Source organism: Sciurus carolinensis, chromosome 9 (assembly GCF_902686445.1).
Source record: "Sciurus carolinensis chromosome 9, mSciCar1.2, whole genome shotgun sequence".
In the NCBI taxonomy this organism is placed as follows: Eukaryota; Metazoa; Chordata; class Mammalia; order Rodentia; family Sciuridae; genus Sciurus; species Sciurus carolinensis.
In genome coordinates, this window is record NC_062221.1 from 22,489,306 (window position 1) to 22,508,752 (window position 19,447).

Sequence of the window (19,447 nt, forward strand, 5' to 3'; positions counted from 1 at the left end):
AGAACTCCAGATGAGGCTGGATGAATTCAGATTCCTGTGGGGCTGTCTGTTCCTTTGCTTGACTAATTCTTTTCATTACGGTCCCCAAGATTGATTTTGTGGGTTCTTGTCTGTTAGCACATTTGCTCATTTGACGACCAGCAGTGTTGGTTGCTGACTCATTTTGAACCTCTTGTCAACTTGAACCCTGAGCTCTTCAAAGCCTGGTTTCCCCAAACTCCAAAGTAGAAGTTGATATCTATCCTCTTTCAATTTCACTGGCCCATTGTGCCAGTGTGTTGGGGTCATTTTTAATCCCAATTCTGTCATCCTACGGTTCCTCCTGAATTTGTGTCACCTGCCATGTAACCAGACCTTGGATCATGAACCATGAAGTTAAAAATAGTCAAACGGGGCTGGGAATGTAGCTCAGTGGTAGAAGACATGCTTAGCAAGCACCAGGCCTTTGTTCGGTCCCCAGCATGAAAAACCTAACCCACCAACCAACCAACTAACCAAACAGAAAGTCAAATGAAGGGATCAAGGCTTCTCTCAGACTTAGACCTACACCTTGAATCAGCTCTCAGGGGACAGTTTCTGAGGCATTCTTCTGTACCCCTTATGTAGGATTAGATTTTCTACCCCAATGTAGTCTTTAGGAAGGAAGTCATCATCGTTGACTTTTTGTATTTTTTTTTTTTTTTTTGTCTTTCTCTTTTTGGTGCTAGGGATGGAACCCAGGGCTTTGTGCCTGCTAAGCACACACTTTATCACCAGGTATGCCCCCAGCCCCTTTATTCATATTTTAGTCCTTTGGGAAATAAATCCTGTCCCTCCATCTGAAATGGAAACCCACCCATATCAATCAGGATAGGTTTGTGTTGGCCCAAGCTGGAAGCACGTGAGCCCCACGTGCCTCTGGAGTCCTGCTTTGCTCACTTCTTCAGGGAGTCTGGTTCCTTCCAGAACATTCTCTCTTTGGCATGATGGGAGCTCATCATGCCATATAGACCTTATTTATTTATTTATTTTTGTGAAATACTCTGCAATACCCCCAAGGCTGCTGTAAGATTTTAGCTTTCTCTTGCTCTACTCTTTCCCTTTCCCCTCTATTGGCTCAGCTTGCTGTGAGTATTCTGCATCCCCCCACCCACACCATTTTACAACCCAGATTGTCAGTCTGTGGGCATCCTAGCCAGCTATTGGTCCACTTGTCAGTCTGTGAACATTTTCTGCAGTCATTGGTCCAGATCGTCAGCCTGCGAACATCCTAGGCAGCCACTGGTCTGTTATTATTAACCTGCGAAATTCCACTACTTAAGAATAGTCCAGCACCATTCTCTCTGTCCCTCCCTCCCTCTCCCACAGGTTCTCTCTCTCTCTCTCTCTCTCTCTCTCTCTCTCTCTTTCTCATTTTTCTCTCTTTCTCTCTCACCCTATGAGCAGACACTTGCCTGTCCGCTTAATAAAATCTCTTGTGTGAGTTCCCATGTCTGGAGTGGTTTCTGGGTGCTTTCACCCTCCGCCTTGAAATCCTCAGTCAGCACCTCTGAGCTCCTGAGACCCAGAACCCCCGGCTTTGACCTGCAGGCCCCTCTGGCCCAGCCTGTGCAGCGGCACCCCATCCCTTCCGCTGGGCTCCTCCACCACCACTCAACACCCAATTCCTAATCTACCCCTGAAACGTAGACAAGCTTTCCCACCTCGATTTTTATTTCAGTAAAATAGAACCACGAGTTCTCCTTAGCCCCGATTCAAACCCTGGAATTGACCCTGGCTTTCTCTTTTCAGACTGGGCGTGTAGATAATCCTCAAATCCTGCTGATTCTTTCTTAGACTCGTCCCTCAAGTTGGCCTGTGGCTACCACCCAGGGCAGGCCCTCATCACCTTATGCCTGGACTACAGTGACCTCCGAGTTGCCTCCCCTAAGTGTGGCCCCCGAGTGACCATCATCAACCACACAGGGTCACTGTTCTGATCAGAGGACTTCAGCATCCTCAATAATCGGACGCACTTTACTTCCCAACAACTGCCCAGTCACGGCCCTGCCAACGCTTCAGCCCTGTCCCTTTCCCCCTCCCCCTGCTGACCTTGCTCCCACGATGCATCTCTCCTGTGCATCAATACAGAGCTCCCGCTAGAACCCTATCTGGTCGCCATGAGTCACTGCTCCAATCTTCTTTCTCTGGGTCTCTCTGCTCTCAGTCTTCTGCGTGCTCTTAGGTGGAGCTGACAAGGTCTCCTAGGATCCGGCTTCTCCCTGGGTTTCTAGCCTCATTCCTTCCTTGTGCACAGGGTGCCCACAACACACCCTGCTGCGTCTCTGTCCTTACCTGTGTGCCTCCTCTGTGGCCAGGTCAACTCCCACTTGGGCTTTAGGACCCAAACTGGGTGTCACCTGGTGGAGCTAATGCCCTCGCTCCCTCACCTGTGCTCACTCGTCCTGCAGTGTCCTTCTCTGTATGGTGACTTTCCCATTGACTATGGGGTCTGGAACCACATCCCGTTCCACTCATTCCCAACTCCTGGCACGGGGCCTGGCACAAAGCTGGCATTCAAATATTTGTTGAATTCATTTGTTTATTGATTCAATAAATATCTGTGGAGCATTATCTTGTGCCTGGCACTGTTATAGTGTGAAATGAAATAGACCAAGCACCTGCTTTTGGTGTGTTACGTGCTAGTCTGTGGAGTGGATAAAGTACATATGAATAAATAAGGGCAGAAGTGGATGAACGAGTGAAAGGATTGCAGTCAGTTCCTCCCTTGATTTGATACTTTATCAAGTTCCATTTTGAATTTACTTATTTATTTATTTTTTGTTACTGGGGACGGGGATGGAACCCAGGGGTGCTTTACCACTGAACTAGATCCCCAGTCCTTTTTATTTTTATATTTTTTTAAAATTTTGAGACCAGGTCTTGCTATGTAGCAGAGTCTGGCCTTAACTCTGTGATCCTCCTGCCTCAGCCTCCTACGTTGCTGGAATTACAGGTGTGTGCGACCATACCTGCTATTTAAAATTTACTGCACATGGTTTTATGTCCACTGGAGTCTCTCTTTGCGTAGCTGTCAGAGGCTGGGGTGCTGACTTCACTTCATGGTGCTGCTGTGAATGGGGCTATCACTGTGGATGACCCAGCAACTCTGGTTGGCTGGGAGTTTCCTTGCTCCAGGGTGACTCCTCAAGGAGATCCGTTCAGCAGTTGGAGAAACTTAGTCTCTCAGGTTTACCCTAAGATGTCTTTACTCTTAGATAAGGTGGTAATGGGATCAGGTTCTTCTGTGGAGACTCTGAACCATATACCTTTCCTCTTTCGTCTTTATCAATGTAGGGAAATAGTCCCTTGAAATAATCCTGTTGCCCACCCATGAACCCAGCTCCCAGGATGACCTTCCCTCAAGGGTCTTCCTTATTTTGCTTCTCCATTAGACCAGTGCTTCCCAAACTTCACTCATCTATATGATTTTGCTCTAAATGCATACTCCCCTGGATCACTATTTACTTTCTATATTTCCTTAAATGTATCTACTTAAAAAGTAAGTCTAGCTGGGTGCAGGGGTGTTCGCCTGTAATTCCAGCAGCTCTGAGGCTGAGGCAGGAGGATCCTGACTTCAGAGCCAGCCTCAGCAATGTAGCAAGGCGCTGAGCAACTCAGTGAGATCCTGTCTCAAAATAAAATATAAAAAAGGGCTGGGGATGTGGCTCAGTGGTTAATTGCCCCTGGGTTCAATCCATAGCACCAAAAAAAAAAAAAAAGTAAATCTTAAAGTTTAAAATCTCTTTATATAAAATAAATCTTAAGTCACAACTCTAAATCATGCTACTATAGATGGAAAATAACCTCATGGATCATATAAATAGAAGGTAACTATAAAAATAAATGCATAACTGTTAAAAATAAAATGTTTGATCTTATACTGCTTAAAATGACCTGCATAAATGGTACATACATTATGTAATACAAAGCTGCTCTCGCCGCCCTTTCCCGTGCAACCATTTTCCCTGCCTCCCAACCACTTGTCAATCTGTGAACATCCTAGCTAGCTATTGGTTCATCAGTCAGCTTGCAAGTATCCTTCTCCGTTATTGGTCCCCTGTTAGCCCAGCAGAATTCAACTGCTTCAAGGTAGCTACCCCGCCATCTTTTCTCATGCTTCTCTCTCTTCTACTCACTTTCTCTGTCCTCCTCGCTTTTCCACTCTCTCTAGCGCATGCCCTTTCTCGTTCCCTTTCTTTTCCTCTCTTACCCTGCAGGGAGATACTTTGCTTAATAAACTCCCTTATGTGATTTCCCGTGTCCGGCATGGTTTTCGTGGGATCCCTTACACATCACACATTAGGAAATACTGTGTTAGACTTTACAGCAATGGTTCTCAGGCCTGGGGTAAGGTCACCCATGAGCATTAAAAATCCTGAAGCCCAGGCCCCACCACCAGAGGTTTAGATTTAATTAGACTCTGGGTTTGTTCCCTGGTATTTTTAAGTGTCCAGGTAATTCCAATATGCAGCCTGGGTTGCAAGCCATAACTCTAGTCCGGTGGTTCTCAAAGTGTAGTCCGAGGATCCCCAGAATCAGCGCACCTGGGAACTTGCTATAAGTGTAAATGTGAGGCGCAACTCCAGACCTATGGAATCAGGAACTCAGCAGTGTGTGATTTCTGTAAAGTCCCTGAGTGATTAGGGTGCATCCTAGAGTTTGAACCCCACTCCAAACCAGGAGACACTGGACAAAATCTTCCAGCCCCGGGGGCCTAGCATGTATGGATCTGGATTCTCCTGGGACTTCTGTTATTCCACCCGGGTTTGCCATGAGAATGGAGGTGGAAGATGCAGACCCCGGGACAGTACTGTCCGTGTTGCTCAGGACTCGGGGTGCGGAGGGAACATCCTTTCTGCTGCAGCGCCTTACCTCTCTTTAAAGTCATCAGCACCCGCCTGGATGGTCTCGGTCTGCAGCATGAGCCTGGCATTTTCCAGGACGGCCTCGCCCACCTGCAACGACAACATCAAAGGAGCTGAGGTCGCTGACCACTGAGACTTGCTTGGGACACAGAGGCTCTGGGGAACTGAAAGCTCCTTTCACCAGGCAAATGTTTTTAGTATTAATCACCCTCTCTGAAAAGGGGGAGGAGGAAGAGATTAGAAGGCCCAACTTCTGGATGTCTCTTAAGAGCTTTTAGAGTTCGATTTTTGGAAGAAAATGATTGTTCAAAGGCAGGCTTGCCCACAGCCTCTGTCACAGTGAGGAGCTCTGACTCTCCAGGACAGAGTTCTGACTCTTTAAAATGAAGTGGAACTGGCTTTGCTTAGCAGCTCTTAATACGATCTGGTCACAGATGCCTCTGGAGCCAGTCTAGATGAAATCTCGAGACCAAGGCAGCCCAGCAGGACTTCCTGAGGCAATGAGAAAGTTCTAGATCAGCACTGGACAACACAGTGACCACACGTGTCTGTTAGATACTCAAGATGTAGCAAGAGGGGGGCCGAGGAACTGAAATTTGATTTTATTTAACTGTTTTTAATTTAAATTTAAATAATCAGCATGTGGCTAGTGGCCACCACACAGTGTGACTCTGGAATTTCATTCACCCTCAGTGGTTTTATGGAGGCTTAAAGAGTAGTTTTCAAATTGGTTCCCCATAGGTGGGGATTAGTGGGGGTTCTCTTCTCAACCTGAAAAACAATATGAATATATACACACATATTTCCACATATACATACACTTGTACACATATATACACACATACATATGTGTGTGTGTGTGTGGGTGTGTATATATATATGTATAAGTATAGCAAGTTCTTTAAAATAATCTTTCATTTTTAATTGACAAATAATGACTTCATATATTTATGGGGTGCCATCTAATTTTTAAAAATCTTTATTTTGCATTGTGGCATGATTAAATCAAGTTAATTAACATGCTCAACGCCAGCGATCATCAGGGAAATGTAAATGAAAACCACAAGAAGATATCACATTGCACCACTTAGGATGTCTGTTATCGAAAAGATGGAAGATAACAAGCTCAGGCGAGGTAGTGGAGGGGGCGGCCCTGATGGCCAGGGTGCGGATTTGTGCAGCCACTGTGGAAAACAGTATGCAGGTTCCTCAAAAAATTTACTACCACGTGATTCAGCAATTCCACTTCTGGGTTTATACCTTGAGTTGCAAGTTCTTTACTGACCAGCAGGACTGAAGAGACCCTAGTTGTCCCTTCTCTGGTGTGCCCCAGGCCAGGTCAGAACAGAGAAACGATTAGTTTTGCTAGTGGGAAATTCAGTGAAATGAAACAATAAGATGACCATGTTGGACCAAGAGGGGTGCAGAGTCATTGCTACCTCTGTAGATGGGACTCGCCTCTGCCCCTGGCTCCTCAGCCTCCCCCACCACAGCCCTTAATCCATTTTCAAGATGACATTTTACAGATGACAATTTGAGGATGATTTTTCACAGTGATGCCCCTGGAAAATGTTTCACTCAAGCATTGGACCTTGGGTCATAGCCAGTGTCCAGCTTGTGGGCTCAGACCCCACTGTTATAGAGAAGTTTGCTTCAAAAGTGGTCGAGACTAGTGGCCATGTGGGGATAGGTGCAGACACATGCAGGGTTTTAGCTGATGCAACTCAGGGGAACCTCTTTAAGAAGAATTTTAGTCAACAGAGGTGGCGCATGCCTGTGATCCCAGTGGCTTGGGAGGCTGAATCAGGAGGATCACAAGTTCAAAGTCAGTCTCAGCAATTTAGTGAGTCCCTGTCTCAAAATAAAAAGGGCTGGGGGTGTGACTTAGTGGTTACGCACCCCTGGGTTCAGTCTCTGGTACAAGGAAAAAAAATTAAAAGGACTAGAATAAATTACTGTCCTAGGAAGCGTCATGAGCAGGGGAGGGACCCAAAGCTCTAAATTCTTCGCTTTGTGCAGATGAGTTTGGTTTGTTTATTCGTTTTGACTTTTCAAACAGAAAAATATAAAAGAAAAAAACAGACAAAAAAAAAAAAAAAACCCAAACAAAGCCTCGGGGTGTGTGGGGGATTAAGTTCTGGAACAGCAGAAAGATGACTGGACACATAGTCACCCCGTCCTGACGTGCAGAATCAACACCGCGGGCATTTGGAAGTCCTTCCTTTTGGACTTGTGTTCCCATAAAGCTTTGGCTTTACTTTGTCCTGTACAGAGTGAGTTGGTGACATTTCCCCAGGTTACTGTAAACTGTTTATAAGGAAGAAGGTGCCTGGGGCGATCAACCTGTGGAGGGGCTGGGTGGGATCCGCAGAGGGCTTGGAGGTGAGGCCAGGCGGGCCCTTGCTCCTGGGCACCCGAGTTCCACTCCGGGTTGAGACCAGGAATGCCTTCTGGGATAATTTGCATGCTGCCTGCAGATAGGGTGGCTCTGCCCTTGGAGGCTGGGGAAGCTGGAGGCCTTCCTGATTTTGCTGTTGTTTAGTAACAACCAGGGATTTATTCCACCCTCAAGCAGAGGCTAATTATAGGCCCTGGCTTGCCAAAGTACAGCTTGCTGGCCCTGCTTACCCATCCCCTTCCCAGACGGGGATCCTAAAATAAACCCACGGCCTCCACTCTCCAGCCATGGAGAGCCCTGCCCTGTTCTCTTGGAGTCACCCAGGCTTAGCAGAGTCATCCCCTTCTCTGGAGTTGGTTGTTCCTTGGCTTCCCCAGCTGGAGAAAAGACCAGTCAGGTGGCATGAGCAGGACTAGAACCTTCCCTGAGGTTGAGCACAGACTGAGGACTGGAATGGTACCCCAGAGGGGTTGAGGCCAAAATTAAGGAAACTGCAGGGGAACAGAGAATGTCTTTGTCTCCACCTGGGAAAAACTTCATGAAATCTTCCCCAGGGCTGTGGAGAGCAAAGGAAGAGGGAGGGAGGGTCAGTTATGTTTACTGACCACCTACAGATATGCTCAGCAATATCTTAGAGCTGGCTTGTTTGAGTAGATTGTTAAATATTTCAGGAGCTTTTGTGAGCTCTCTGTTAAATACAGCCAGCATGAAAAATTAAATTATGTAAACTTATAATTAAATAAATCACTTTAAAAACAAAGGTAATCAAATTCTATTGTCATATTGTGTGCATACATGAATGTGTAACAACAAATTCCACCATTATGTACAACTGTAAAGTACCAATAAAAAAGGTGGAAGAAAAAAACCAAAGGCAGTAAGTATTCAAAATTCTTCACTTACTAATTGTTTTGCCATGTCTGCGTGTCAGTTCTGTTCTTGAGGTTATTTGCTTCTCTGGCATCTTACAGTGAAAACACTATATAATGTGTTTCTTCCCAAATTCTCATTTAGTGACATGTTGTCAGCTCCATATCAGCCTTGGTGAGAGTATTTAACACCAGGGAAATTGGCAAACGCTATAAACCAGAGATTTATTCATGGATGCCAACTTTTTTTTGGTACTGGGATTGAACCCAGGGGTGCTTTATCACTGAGCTATATCCTCAGCCCTTTTTATTTTTTATTTTCAGACAGGGTCCCACTAAGTTGCCCAACAGGCCTCGAACTCTCCATCCTCCTGCCTCAGCCTCCCACAACTATAATGGACAATCTTGCAAAGGACATCCAACTGTTATATAGACACCAGTTCGTTGACTGTGCCTTCTACTGAACTAGATACTTAACAGGCATGGCTTCATTATATGATCATGACATCCTTCTAAAGCTGATATCAACACATCCACTTTACAAATGAGAATATTGACGCTCAGAGAGCTTATGTCAGTTGCCCCAAACAACATGGCGGAAAGCAGTGGGACCAGAATACCAACCCAGGTCAATGTGACTCAAAAACTGTGCAGGTTTTTGTCATTAGCTTTGAAAGTTCAAAGACACATCAGAATTAAGAGAAGCCCTCTTGTGCAGAATTATTTTCTGCCTTTTTCCTGTAACAGGACCAAACTAGCTCCCACTTCAACCCTGCCCCCCACATTTCATCTCAGATCCCCATAAACTGAGATGAGCTGGGGACAGATCTATGGGCCCAACTTTGCGTGTCCAGGGGATTTGCACTACTAAGCACTTAATTTTGGGGTCCCAGAGGAGAAAGATCATTTGTATTTTAAACTGCAATAGATAGACATTAATGATCTAGTCCTCTCTGATTAGTGGTTGAAGTGGATGCAAATTAACATTGCCTCTCGGATCTGTTCTTTCCAGGGGAGAAGGCAATAAAAAATACCAAATGTGACGATGTACAACCATTGGGCGGATGCTATGAATAAAGGAACATTTACTCAAGATCCCACAACCATTCCTACCCTCTTCTCTAGTGGGAAGAAAGTGCACAGGAACGTAACAGTGGCCTTTGTGTGTAAATCTGAAGGGTGGGCAGCCAGCGGCATGCTACCAGGAATGCTGGGGGGGTCACCAGGGGAAGTCCTCTCCTCTGACTCTCCTGCCTAAACAGAGCCCAAGATGCCACACCATGGAACATGATGTCGCTCCAAGTCTCCTGTTAAAAAGAGACCCCATGGGGGCATCACCAGTGTGAACTGCCATGTGAGATTAGGTGGTCTTGGGGGTGAGTTTCAATGGAGGGTGAAACGAGAGAGTGTTTCAAAGCATCATGTACTGTCCAAAGGCAACAGGGGGGCTGAGCTCCAGGGGGAAGGTCCTCAGTATTGTCGCAGGAGGGTGGTGCAGGAAGGGGGAACAAGGAGGGAGTGGCCGCGGGGGCCATCTTCCTCTGCTCCTCCGCAGAGGGGCTTCCTTTGGCACACTTTATGTCAGTGGTTCTCAAAGTGTGCTTCTCGGGCCCGCAGGATCAGCATGACTGGAAGCCCGTGAGAATGCCAATTCTTAGAGCCTATCTCCAATGTATGAATCGGGATTTCTGGGGGTGGGTTGCAACAATTCGTAATTGAACAATTCATCCGACAGTCACTGAACCACTGCTTTGTACAAAGACAAATAACAATCGTCATAATGGCCACCATTCATGGAGTACTCGCCCCGTGCCAGGCAGCCTGCTGTCGGGGGCTTCCAGGCCCACTCGACTTTGAGAACCGGGCTTTCCTGAGAGCTGCCCCCCGGCTTGCTCATCACACACTGCAGCAGCACAACCTGGTCCTCATTTGAGCAATGACACCTGGAACAGCTTGCTTTGCCACCTTGCACCCTCCAGTCATTCTTGCCTGAGAAACCATTCATTCTAACCTTCATTTCCTCTGCGTGTAATTAGTAGTGACTGGATGGCAGTTTCTGGGCCGGTTGTTGGAGAATTAGCAGCCAATGTAGGAGATGAGATTCAAAAGGCAGACCAAGTCCAGATTATGGAAGGAAGGCCCCAGAGACCATGGAAAGAAGATGGGGTTTGCTGGGAAGCCATTGAAAGGTATTGAACAGGGAACAGACGTGATCTCTGTGTTAAGTAGACCTCTCTGACTACGAGGGAGAGGAGGATGGAGGGAGCTGGAGAGGATGCTGAGGGACCAGCCAGGAGGCTCTTGCAATAGTCCAGGGAGTCCATCTTATTGATGGTGGCGGCCATGAAGGTAGACTTAGGGAAGGTAAAGAGCGGCAGATAGGTTTGGCATACGGGGGATGGAAGAGACCGTTCTTGGTGATGGAGTAGTCATGGGACAGCGAGGGAAAAGAATCAAGGGTGACCCCTAGATGTGTAGCCTGAGTACTGAAGACATGCGTGGCCTTTGTTGATTCTCTTCCTCCTCCTCAGATCATCCCTGTATCTGCATCCCACCCCACCCCTGTTGTCCCTTATCCCTGTTTTACCACATTCAGCATAATGTACTTTAAAGGCAATGACAGTAGTTTCTTATTCTCTAACTCAGTTCCTCCAGCTTGGGCTAGTAACTTAAAGTAAAGCTAAGATTTGGTTTCCTCATCCATAAAATGAGGATAACAGCACACCCTACCTCCCGGGGGTAGTTGGGAGAATTAAATGAACCAATGTGTGGAAAGCCCTAGCAGACCGACTGGCACAGACTGAGCATGAATGGTGGCCATTATTGTTAGTGTTATTTGTCTCTGTACAAAGCAGTTGTTCAGCGAACGTCAGATGAATTAGCTTGGCTTGTACAGCTGGACACTGTTGCCACTCCAGTTCTTCTTTCTTCTTTTGTCTTCTTCTTTTTGTTTGGTGCAGGGGATTGAACTCAGGGCTTTGCACATGTTAGGCACACACTCTAACCCCACATCCCCCTGTTCCATTTTTATTCTGAATGCACAGGCAGCTGAACAGAGATTTCCATCTAGTGGCTTTATATATATATATATATATATATATATATATATATTTTTTTTTTTTTTTTTTTTTTTTTTTTTTTCCCTTTCTTTCGGTTTTTCCTGTCCAGAGTGATTTGGGAAACCCTGATCATTTGTGTTATGACGATGAGGCTTTTATCCTTCCCTACCACTGTCTGCACTGGGGATGTCGTTATTAAAACAAACGGAGCTGGCAGATGAGGGATTTGACCATTATTGTGTTTAAAAAAGGCAAAGACAAGCAGCATTTTTAAAAAAGATTATCATTTGGACCCAAGAGTACAATTAATGTTTTATTCAGAGTTAAAGATATCGGTATCCCAGCAGCTGGAGCTGTGGCCTTGGGGAGGAGGCTGGCAAGACAGGGCTCCTGGGAAATTAAACTCAGCTGGCACGGAGACAAGAGGCAGGATTTCCTTGGAAACCCTTGTCACACTTATCTGACTTTCAAGTTTAGAATGGGTGCTCAGCATGACTTGCTTCTAGCAATAAATGAACAAGAAGTGGTCATCTGTCCCGGCACCTAGCCACACTGCTCTTGCCAAGATGGCGGAGTCTGCCCTGTTACCATAGCCGCAGGCACTTCTCAGCGTTCATCTTGACCTTCAGTTGCATTGCAGAAGATGCACTTTTCTCTCTTGGTTTCCATGACATCACACTCTCCTGTTCATCTTCCTACTTCATTGATTATTTTTTTTCTCACCATTCTCTCCTTTAATAGTTGTTCTCCCTTATCAGACCCCTGAGTGCTAGAGTTTACTGGCCTTGGATTCAGGGGCTTCCTTGGGTCTGATCTGTCACATGGATTTAAGTGCCATCGCACAGGCTTGACTTCCACCTTTACATCTCTGGCTCAGAACTTCCCTTCCAACTCCAGACTTGCATCCCACTCTCCCTGACATCTTCACTTGACTGTTTCCCTGACATCTCAAACTGAACATGTCCCTAAGATGGAAATCTAGATTTTTGCCCTCAACTCTTTCCTTTCCCCACTTCCCCAGAAACTAGGGTACATGGAGTCTATCCATTGTACCCCCAGGGTGCATGTCAGATCCCTCTGCTCTTCTCCATCTCTCCTGTTGTCACCCATGCAAGTCACCATCATCTAAGCAACATCTTCTAACTTCCTGCTTTGTTCTCCTCTCCTCCAGTGTATTCTATAACCTGCTTCCACAGTGATTGTCTTAAACTGCCCAAATCAGATCATGTCAGTCTGATTTAATTAAATCAAACTTTTTAGAGGTGGAATAAAACCCAAACTCATGACAATGGCCTTTAAGACCCTGTCAATCTTGTGAGCTGTGCTCACAAGTTTCCAACCATGCTGGTCTCTGGTTTTTCTGGACCACTCCAGGCTCCCTCCTGCCTCTAGTCTGACGTCTCTACCCTCATCTTCTCCTCTTTGCCTGGGTAACTCCCTCACCCTGACCTCCTTACCTGAAGTAGAGCTTCATTTTTTTCTGACCCCCTCTGCCTTGTTAGTTTTCTTTCTATGGCTTATAATTAGGATCAGTTTTTGTTTGTTGATTAACTAAAGAAACTCCCTTTTCCATCCTCTGTGTTTTTCTATCCTAGTACAGTGTCTGGTGCAGTGGACATCAGTGGAATTAACAAGTCCAGGAAATAGTGCTGCCTCCTGCATGTGGACCCAAAGCAGAGGAAGAGCTGGTTCCTGCCCTCAGGGAACCCCCAGATTCCTCCCCGCTTCCAACCTGAGAATCACCATGGACACTTCTCTCTTTTTTATCTCCCAAGTCAAAACGCTACCCATTCCATACCTATCTACCTATCTTCCCAATCCACTCCCACTCCACTATCCAGCTTGGTTCGAGTGCTAATCGTCTCTTCTTTGGTTTAACCTGACAGTTGCTACCTGGGGCTGAAGGTATGAAGAAATGTGAGCACCAAATGTTAAGGCTGCATCTGGAAGTGGACCCAGGGAAATGTCATCCAGTGAGGGAGGAGGTCAGCCATCTCTGGAGACCGTTCAACCCAACATCTGGAAGCTGGAAGAGCCTGGGGGTCCTAGGAGCATGAGGGACACGTGAGGGCTAAGGCTGGGACTCGCTCTTGAAGGCCAGAGCCATGGACACAGCCGAGTCTGGACTGCAAGGATGCCTTGACCGTGTCAGGCCACGCTCTGGCTGAGGAAGGAACGCCCGTGTAGGAGGGGAACGGGCGGGGGGTGGGGGCCGGAACTGGCGGGGGAAACAGGAACTTGTTGGGCAAACAGGAACATTTTGGCTCCTAGGAGTTTCCCTCTGCCATGTTGAGGATGGGTCCTCAGGCCCCACCTTTCCTGGGAGCCTCCCTCCTCCTCCAAGGTCTGGTTTGGGCCTCACCTGGCCTTGCACCTGGAGCCACCTTGGAGCTGGGGGCAGGGCTGACTTTGGACTACAGGAACCAGAGCTGGACATGACAGAGGTTTCACCACTACATACTTGCAGCACCTTCCTGGGTGTACAGGTCTGCAGAGTTTGTCATGGGTCAGCTTTCAAGGCTGCCCCACAATGCCTAAGTTGTAAGCATCAAGCTCATCTGGATTCAGTGATCCTGGGGACTCCGGACAGCCAGCTGACTTCCCTCTATCACCTCTCTGCTTTCCAACCTCCCTTCCCTCTCCTGCTAGAATGTCCTTACAAGATCCAGATTTGAAGTCACACGCTATTTGAGGTGCGCTCCTGAGTAAACCCTCCTGGGTCCCCAGTGCCCTATGTACTCCTTAGCTTGGCATTCAAGGTCCCTTTCAACTTGGGGCCCTCGGTTCTTCTCTCCAGTTTGATCTTTTCCTCATTTTCTTACATGAACTGAACTAATTTTCTGCATAGACTCAGGCTCTTCCAGCTTCCAGACCTTGACTAATGCTGCTGCCTCTCTACTTCGTGACCTAACCAGCCCCTGCTTCTGTACTTTGCTTTCCCTGGTGAACTCCTCTTCATCCCTTGAAACCCCACCCAGGCAGCACTGGGTATCCTCTATTTATACCTCCTGGAGGTTCATGTCAGTCTCTGAAATTGTCATTCTGTGTTTTTTTTTCTGATCTTTTTTCTCTCTTTCTACCATTGCTATTTGTGTCCTTGGGTCAGTGACAATCTCATTTCTGCCTCTGTAGTACCCAGTTCAGTGGCTGGCACAGAGGTGCTCAATAAATGTTAACTGAATTGATGAAGCAGGTCGCCAAAGAGAGAAAATCAACACATTATTCTAGTAAACATAAGGCGGGACACAGTGAAGGTACAGAACTAAATAAAAGATATCTGAGCAGAACTCAGATTTCAGGGTCAAACTTTATACCAAATTCAAGCTTTTTAAAATGCTTACTATGTGTTCTGCAGTGGAAGACCCTCCACAGGTGTGATCTCATTTAACCCCTCTACCTCATGCAAGTGATCACACAAAATGGGTCCGCATCTCTTATTTCCATTACACAGATGAAGAAACTGAGGTCCAGAGAGTTTAAGTAATTTGCCCGCATAATTAAGTGGCCCAGCAAGAATTTAACCCACAACTGTCTGACTTCACAGTTCATGTTTTCTTTTTTATTGTGGGTAATTTCAAACATATATAATGATATATTAAGTTAGAGGGAGACTAGAACACTAACCCCAACAGTTGAAATTTCATATCTAATTTTAAAAATCTCCTACCATTTTCTACCCCCACCTCAGATTATTATGTGATGGGTTGACAAATCTGGCTCCATGGGAATGTTATAGGCCGGACTATGGGGGAAATGACTGGACAGACTCCATTTTGCTCCGAGACTCCATGTTATGTAGGAAATAAGCTTCTCCCATGGGAACACCCTGCCTCTGTACCCATCATCAGTTACTTAGGGTGACATGTTTAGCAATTCAAAATGACAATTCTTATGTAATAAAAAATTGCTCTCTTTTGATTTCCATTGCTCCTAAACAATGTACCATGTGAACAGTGATTGTGTGGATGTTAGTAACCATTCTTTAGTTTGTACCTAGGTAAGCGTCATTTTGACCCACTTCCCCCTCTGTCGATGATCTCATGATGTTAGTTTGTAATTTCGAATCATAGCAACAGACACTAATGATTAATGTGATTTTTGGTATAAGAACCCCTACAACCCTGTGGTCGGGGCTGTTCTCCCAATAGCTGTTTTCTGGGGCATTGTGTGAGACAGTCAGCCGGCCAGCTTAATAGAGACTCTCAAATTTGGACTTCTCAGTGGTGATCAGTCTGTTCTTAAGTTGTACCCCATAACAATTATACACCTATCACTTGAAATATCTGTAATTATTCTAATAGTCCTTGCTTTATTTTCTTCTTGTTGTTTTTTAATTTGAAAAATTATCAAAATAAAGCAGGGTACCATGGCTCACACCTATAATTCCAGCAACTTGGGAGGCTGAGGGAGGAGAATTGAAAGTTCGAGGCCAGCCTCAGCAACTTAGTGAGGCCCTAAGCAATTTAGCAAGACTGTGTCTCAAAATAAAAAATAGAAAGGGCTGGGGATGTGACTCTGTGGTTAAGCACTCCTGGGTTCAATCCCAAGTACCTGCCGCCTCCAAATTATTAAAATAATACCTACACTTGGTTTTAAAAATTCAGTAGTACTGAAGACCTTAAAAAGAAAAGCTTCCCTGCCTCACATCATCTTCTCCCCACAACCTGCTTCCAGCAGTTTCAGTTTCTCTTCTGTCCAGAGCCTGCCCTGGTGTTTCTGCACCTTTCTGGTTTGTGGAGTTACCAGTCAGACATTGTTTACTGATTTCCCAGCTGGTCAATAAGGACACAGCTCCTTGGCACGCCACCTCCCTTCCTCTCCACTGGCTAACTTGGTGACTTTAAATAATAAAGCTCTATTTCTTCTTGTATCAATTAGAGACAATCTCTTGTACTCTCTCTTTTATGATCACAGATGCTTTATTTTCTAAGGTCAAAAGGGAAGACAAAAAACCCCAGTTTAATTACTAAACCGCCGCGCTGCTGCCTGTGAGAAATAAAGGTCCTTTCTGCTAAGAATTACGATGTAGGTGCCCCTGGCTGTCAAGAGCTGCGGGCAGATGGCCAAATTGTTGTTTTACTTCCCAGCTGAGCATCCTCGGAGCTGCAGGATAATGCCAACTATTGGACTATTTTTCTCGGTGCTCCTTCAGGGTGGGCCTGCCGAATCCATGCTCAGCCATCTTGCCATGACGCCATATTGAAATGGAGATTCTAACATTCAAGAGATCTGCTCCTTCTCCTGTAAATGGGTCAGCTTTATCTCAATAGTCCTGGGTGCATACTGATCAATCCCTTAAGAGATGTTTGTTAAATAAGTGCTGTGTTTGAAAGAGCCAAAGATGGAAACAATGAGAAACTAGTTTGCATGTTACCAGATTGGCAAAGCTTTTAATGGCTGAAAAACCAAGGAAGATGAGAATATGAAGGCAGCAGAGCTCTTATACGTTGTTTCTGGGAGGGTAAATTTGTGTAGCCACTTGGGGGAAAAATTTGGCAATGCCGTATGAAAGCTGTGGATGACAGTCAGACAAGGTGGAACACTCCTGTAATCCCAGCTATGCAGGAGGCTGAGCCAGGAGGATCACAAGTTTGAGGCTCGCCTGGGCAACTTAGTGAGACCCTGTCTCAAAATTCAAATGGCTGGGAATGTGGCTAAGAGGTAGAGCACCCGGGGCTCAATCCCTGGTACCACAAATAAGGGGGAAAACAAAGTTGTTGATTCTATTCCTAATCTAGAGCAGGGTTGGAAGCTTTTCTCTCCCGGACCAGATAGCAAACATCTTAGGATTTGTGGGGTATACATCTTTATGGCAATGACACAACTCCACCCTTGCAAAACAAAAGCAGCTGTAGATATTCAGTACAAGAATGGGCACGACTGTGTTCTAATAAAACCATATTTACAAAAACAGGTGCTTAGTGGGATTTGGCACACCTCTGACCCAGAGAAACTATGCTATGCGTATGTGAGAAAGACAGTGTGTGCCCCTGCCTGCTTGTGGTACTGTAAGAAACCAAGTCCAGCAGCAGAAAAATTCATAATCTATGTACATATGGAATGAAATGCTACGTTTATCAACATGGATGAATCTCCAAAGCAGAAAGAGTGAGGAAAGCAAGTTGCGGAAGGAAACAGCATGTGCTGGTCACTCCTATGTGCCATCTACTCTGGGCCGTGGTGCCCGGGTATTTGGTCAACCATTATTCTAGATGTTTCTATGAGGGTGTTTGGGGATGAGATTAACATTTATACAGTAAAGAAGATTGCCCTCCATAATGTGGGGGGGTCTCCCCCTGGGAGTTGCAGGATTGAACAGAGCAGAGATAGAGGCTCTCAGGGAAAACTGGAATCACCAGCAGTGGCCTTCAGACTTGAACTGAACTATAACATTTGTTCTTGCCTGGGCTTCCAACCTACTGATGCCTTGGTCTTGACTCCATGATTGTGTGAACCAAATCCCTAAAAATCAATCTACATGCTGGGCGTGGCGGCCCACGCCTGTAATCCCAGTGACTCGGAGGCTGAGGCAGGAAGATGGGAAGTTCAAAGCCAGCCTCTTCAATTTAGCAAAACCCAAAGCAACTTAGTGAGACCCTGTCTCAAAGTTAAAAAATAAGAATGGCTGGGAATGTGGCTCAGTGGTTAAGCACCCCTGGGTTCTCTCTCACTCTCACTCTCTCTATTGGTTCTGTTTCTCTGGAGAGCTCTAATACATAGTATAATACAATTTAATATAAAGTTTCCAATCCTACAAAACAATCCTATGAAGGGTTTATACACATTTATAGTAAAACTGGAACAATATTGGTGGGAATTGATTGATGCCCCATTTAGAGAAGGAGCGGCCTCTGCGGAGGGGAATGAATCGGGGTAGATCATGAGCCGTTGTATCTAGAGCCTTCCATTTCAGGTTGAAGTGAGGCTGCTGCACATGACGCTGGGACTTGATGATGCTGAGTGTTGGGGACCCTTTCTACATGCTCAGAATAATTCAGAATAAAAATCTGAGGTGACATAAGCAAAATCAACCAGAAAAAAATTAGCACGGCAGCTGACGCATCATGGTCCCTGGTAGAGGGAGAGCTGCTGGGACAGGTTAGATGGGGAAGGTAGGTCAGAGCCAGCAGGGAGTGAGTAGGTGGCAGCCAGGTGAGAGCCGGCGAAGGCGGCAGCGGCGAAGACTTGCAGATGACCTGGGACTCACCGGGGCCTGGAGGGCGGCCACAGGGAGTAGCGGGCAGGGCGGCCTCAGAGGTGCAGGCAGCGGGCCGGTCATGGGGACACTGCTCTCCAAGAGGCCCTTTCTGTTGGCCTGGAGCTGGGCCTGCAGAAACCATTCGCCTCGACTTTCCTCCAACAGGGTCTGTTTCCTGGGGGCTCGCAACGCCCTCGGAAATATGCTCAGGACTTGTGGAGGTTTAAATCAGATGACAAGCGCTCCTTTCTTGCTTCAGGAGTGGCTACTGGAGCAGATCCTGTCATGCTCCAACAGATCCTCAAGGTTCTTCTTTAAAAAACAAAAAAAAAATAAAAACAAAAACAAACTTGTGTGTGTGTGTGTGTGTGTGTGTGTGTGTCCCCAGGTTCTTTTCCCTGTCACTTCCCACAGTCAGTCCAGTGGCTCTGCTTTGGAGCACTGCCTCCAGGCCTCCAGAACCCACCTCTAAGTTCACATGATGGACAGCCGTGGGAACGTGAAGGCCCAGTACCTTTGCTTGGGGTCAGAGCAACAATAAGACTGAAGCTGGGACTTGGCCAGAGATGGGCCCCTTGCTGGAACCTGTCCTGTGCTTTCCTACTCACTGCAAGACTCCTGGGAGCTTTTTCATAGCAGGTACTTGCTAAAGCGTCCTGGACTTGGGTTCTGCTTCTTGGGAATTGCATCTAAGACACGTGTTTTTCTCTGCCTTCTTCTCCTCTTCCTGGAAACTCTCAGGAGCACCAGCTATCTTGAGTCTTAGCGTGGAGTGGGCACACAGGTTCTGGAATCAAGACCTAAGTTCAAAGTCTTGTCTCTATCACTTCCTAGCTGTGGGATCTTGGAAAAATTATTTAACGGCTCTGTGCTTTGGTTTCCTCATCTATCTATCTATCTATCTATCTATCTATCTATCTATCTATCTGGTAATGAAAGTCATGGCCTTATCAGGTTGTGAGGTTTAAGGAGTCAGGATATGCAAAGTCCTCAGAACAAATTCTAGCATATAGTAAGTGCTCAGTAAATCTTAGTTT

At 46.2% G+C, this 19,447-nt stretch overlaps 1 protein-coding gene across 1 annotated transcript in view; it reads right to left on the bottom strand.

Moving 5' to 3' along the window:
* Window positions 1-19,447, bottom strand: part of Bfsp2 (beaded filament structural protein 2) — a 64,918-nt gene that overhangs the window by 24,293 nt on the left and 21,178 nt on the right. The window contains exon 2 of the mRNA XM_047564744.1: window positions 4,894-4,976. Coding sequence (XP_047420700.1) covers window positions 4,894-4,976 — 83 coding nt within the window. The remainder of the gene's footprint in view (window positions 1-4,893; window positions 4,977-19,447) is intronic.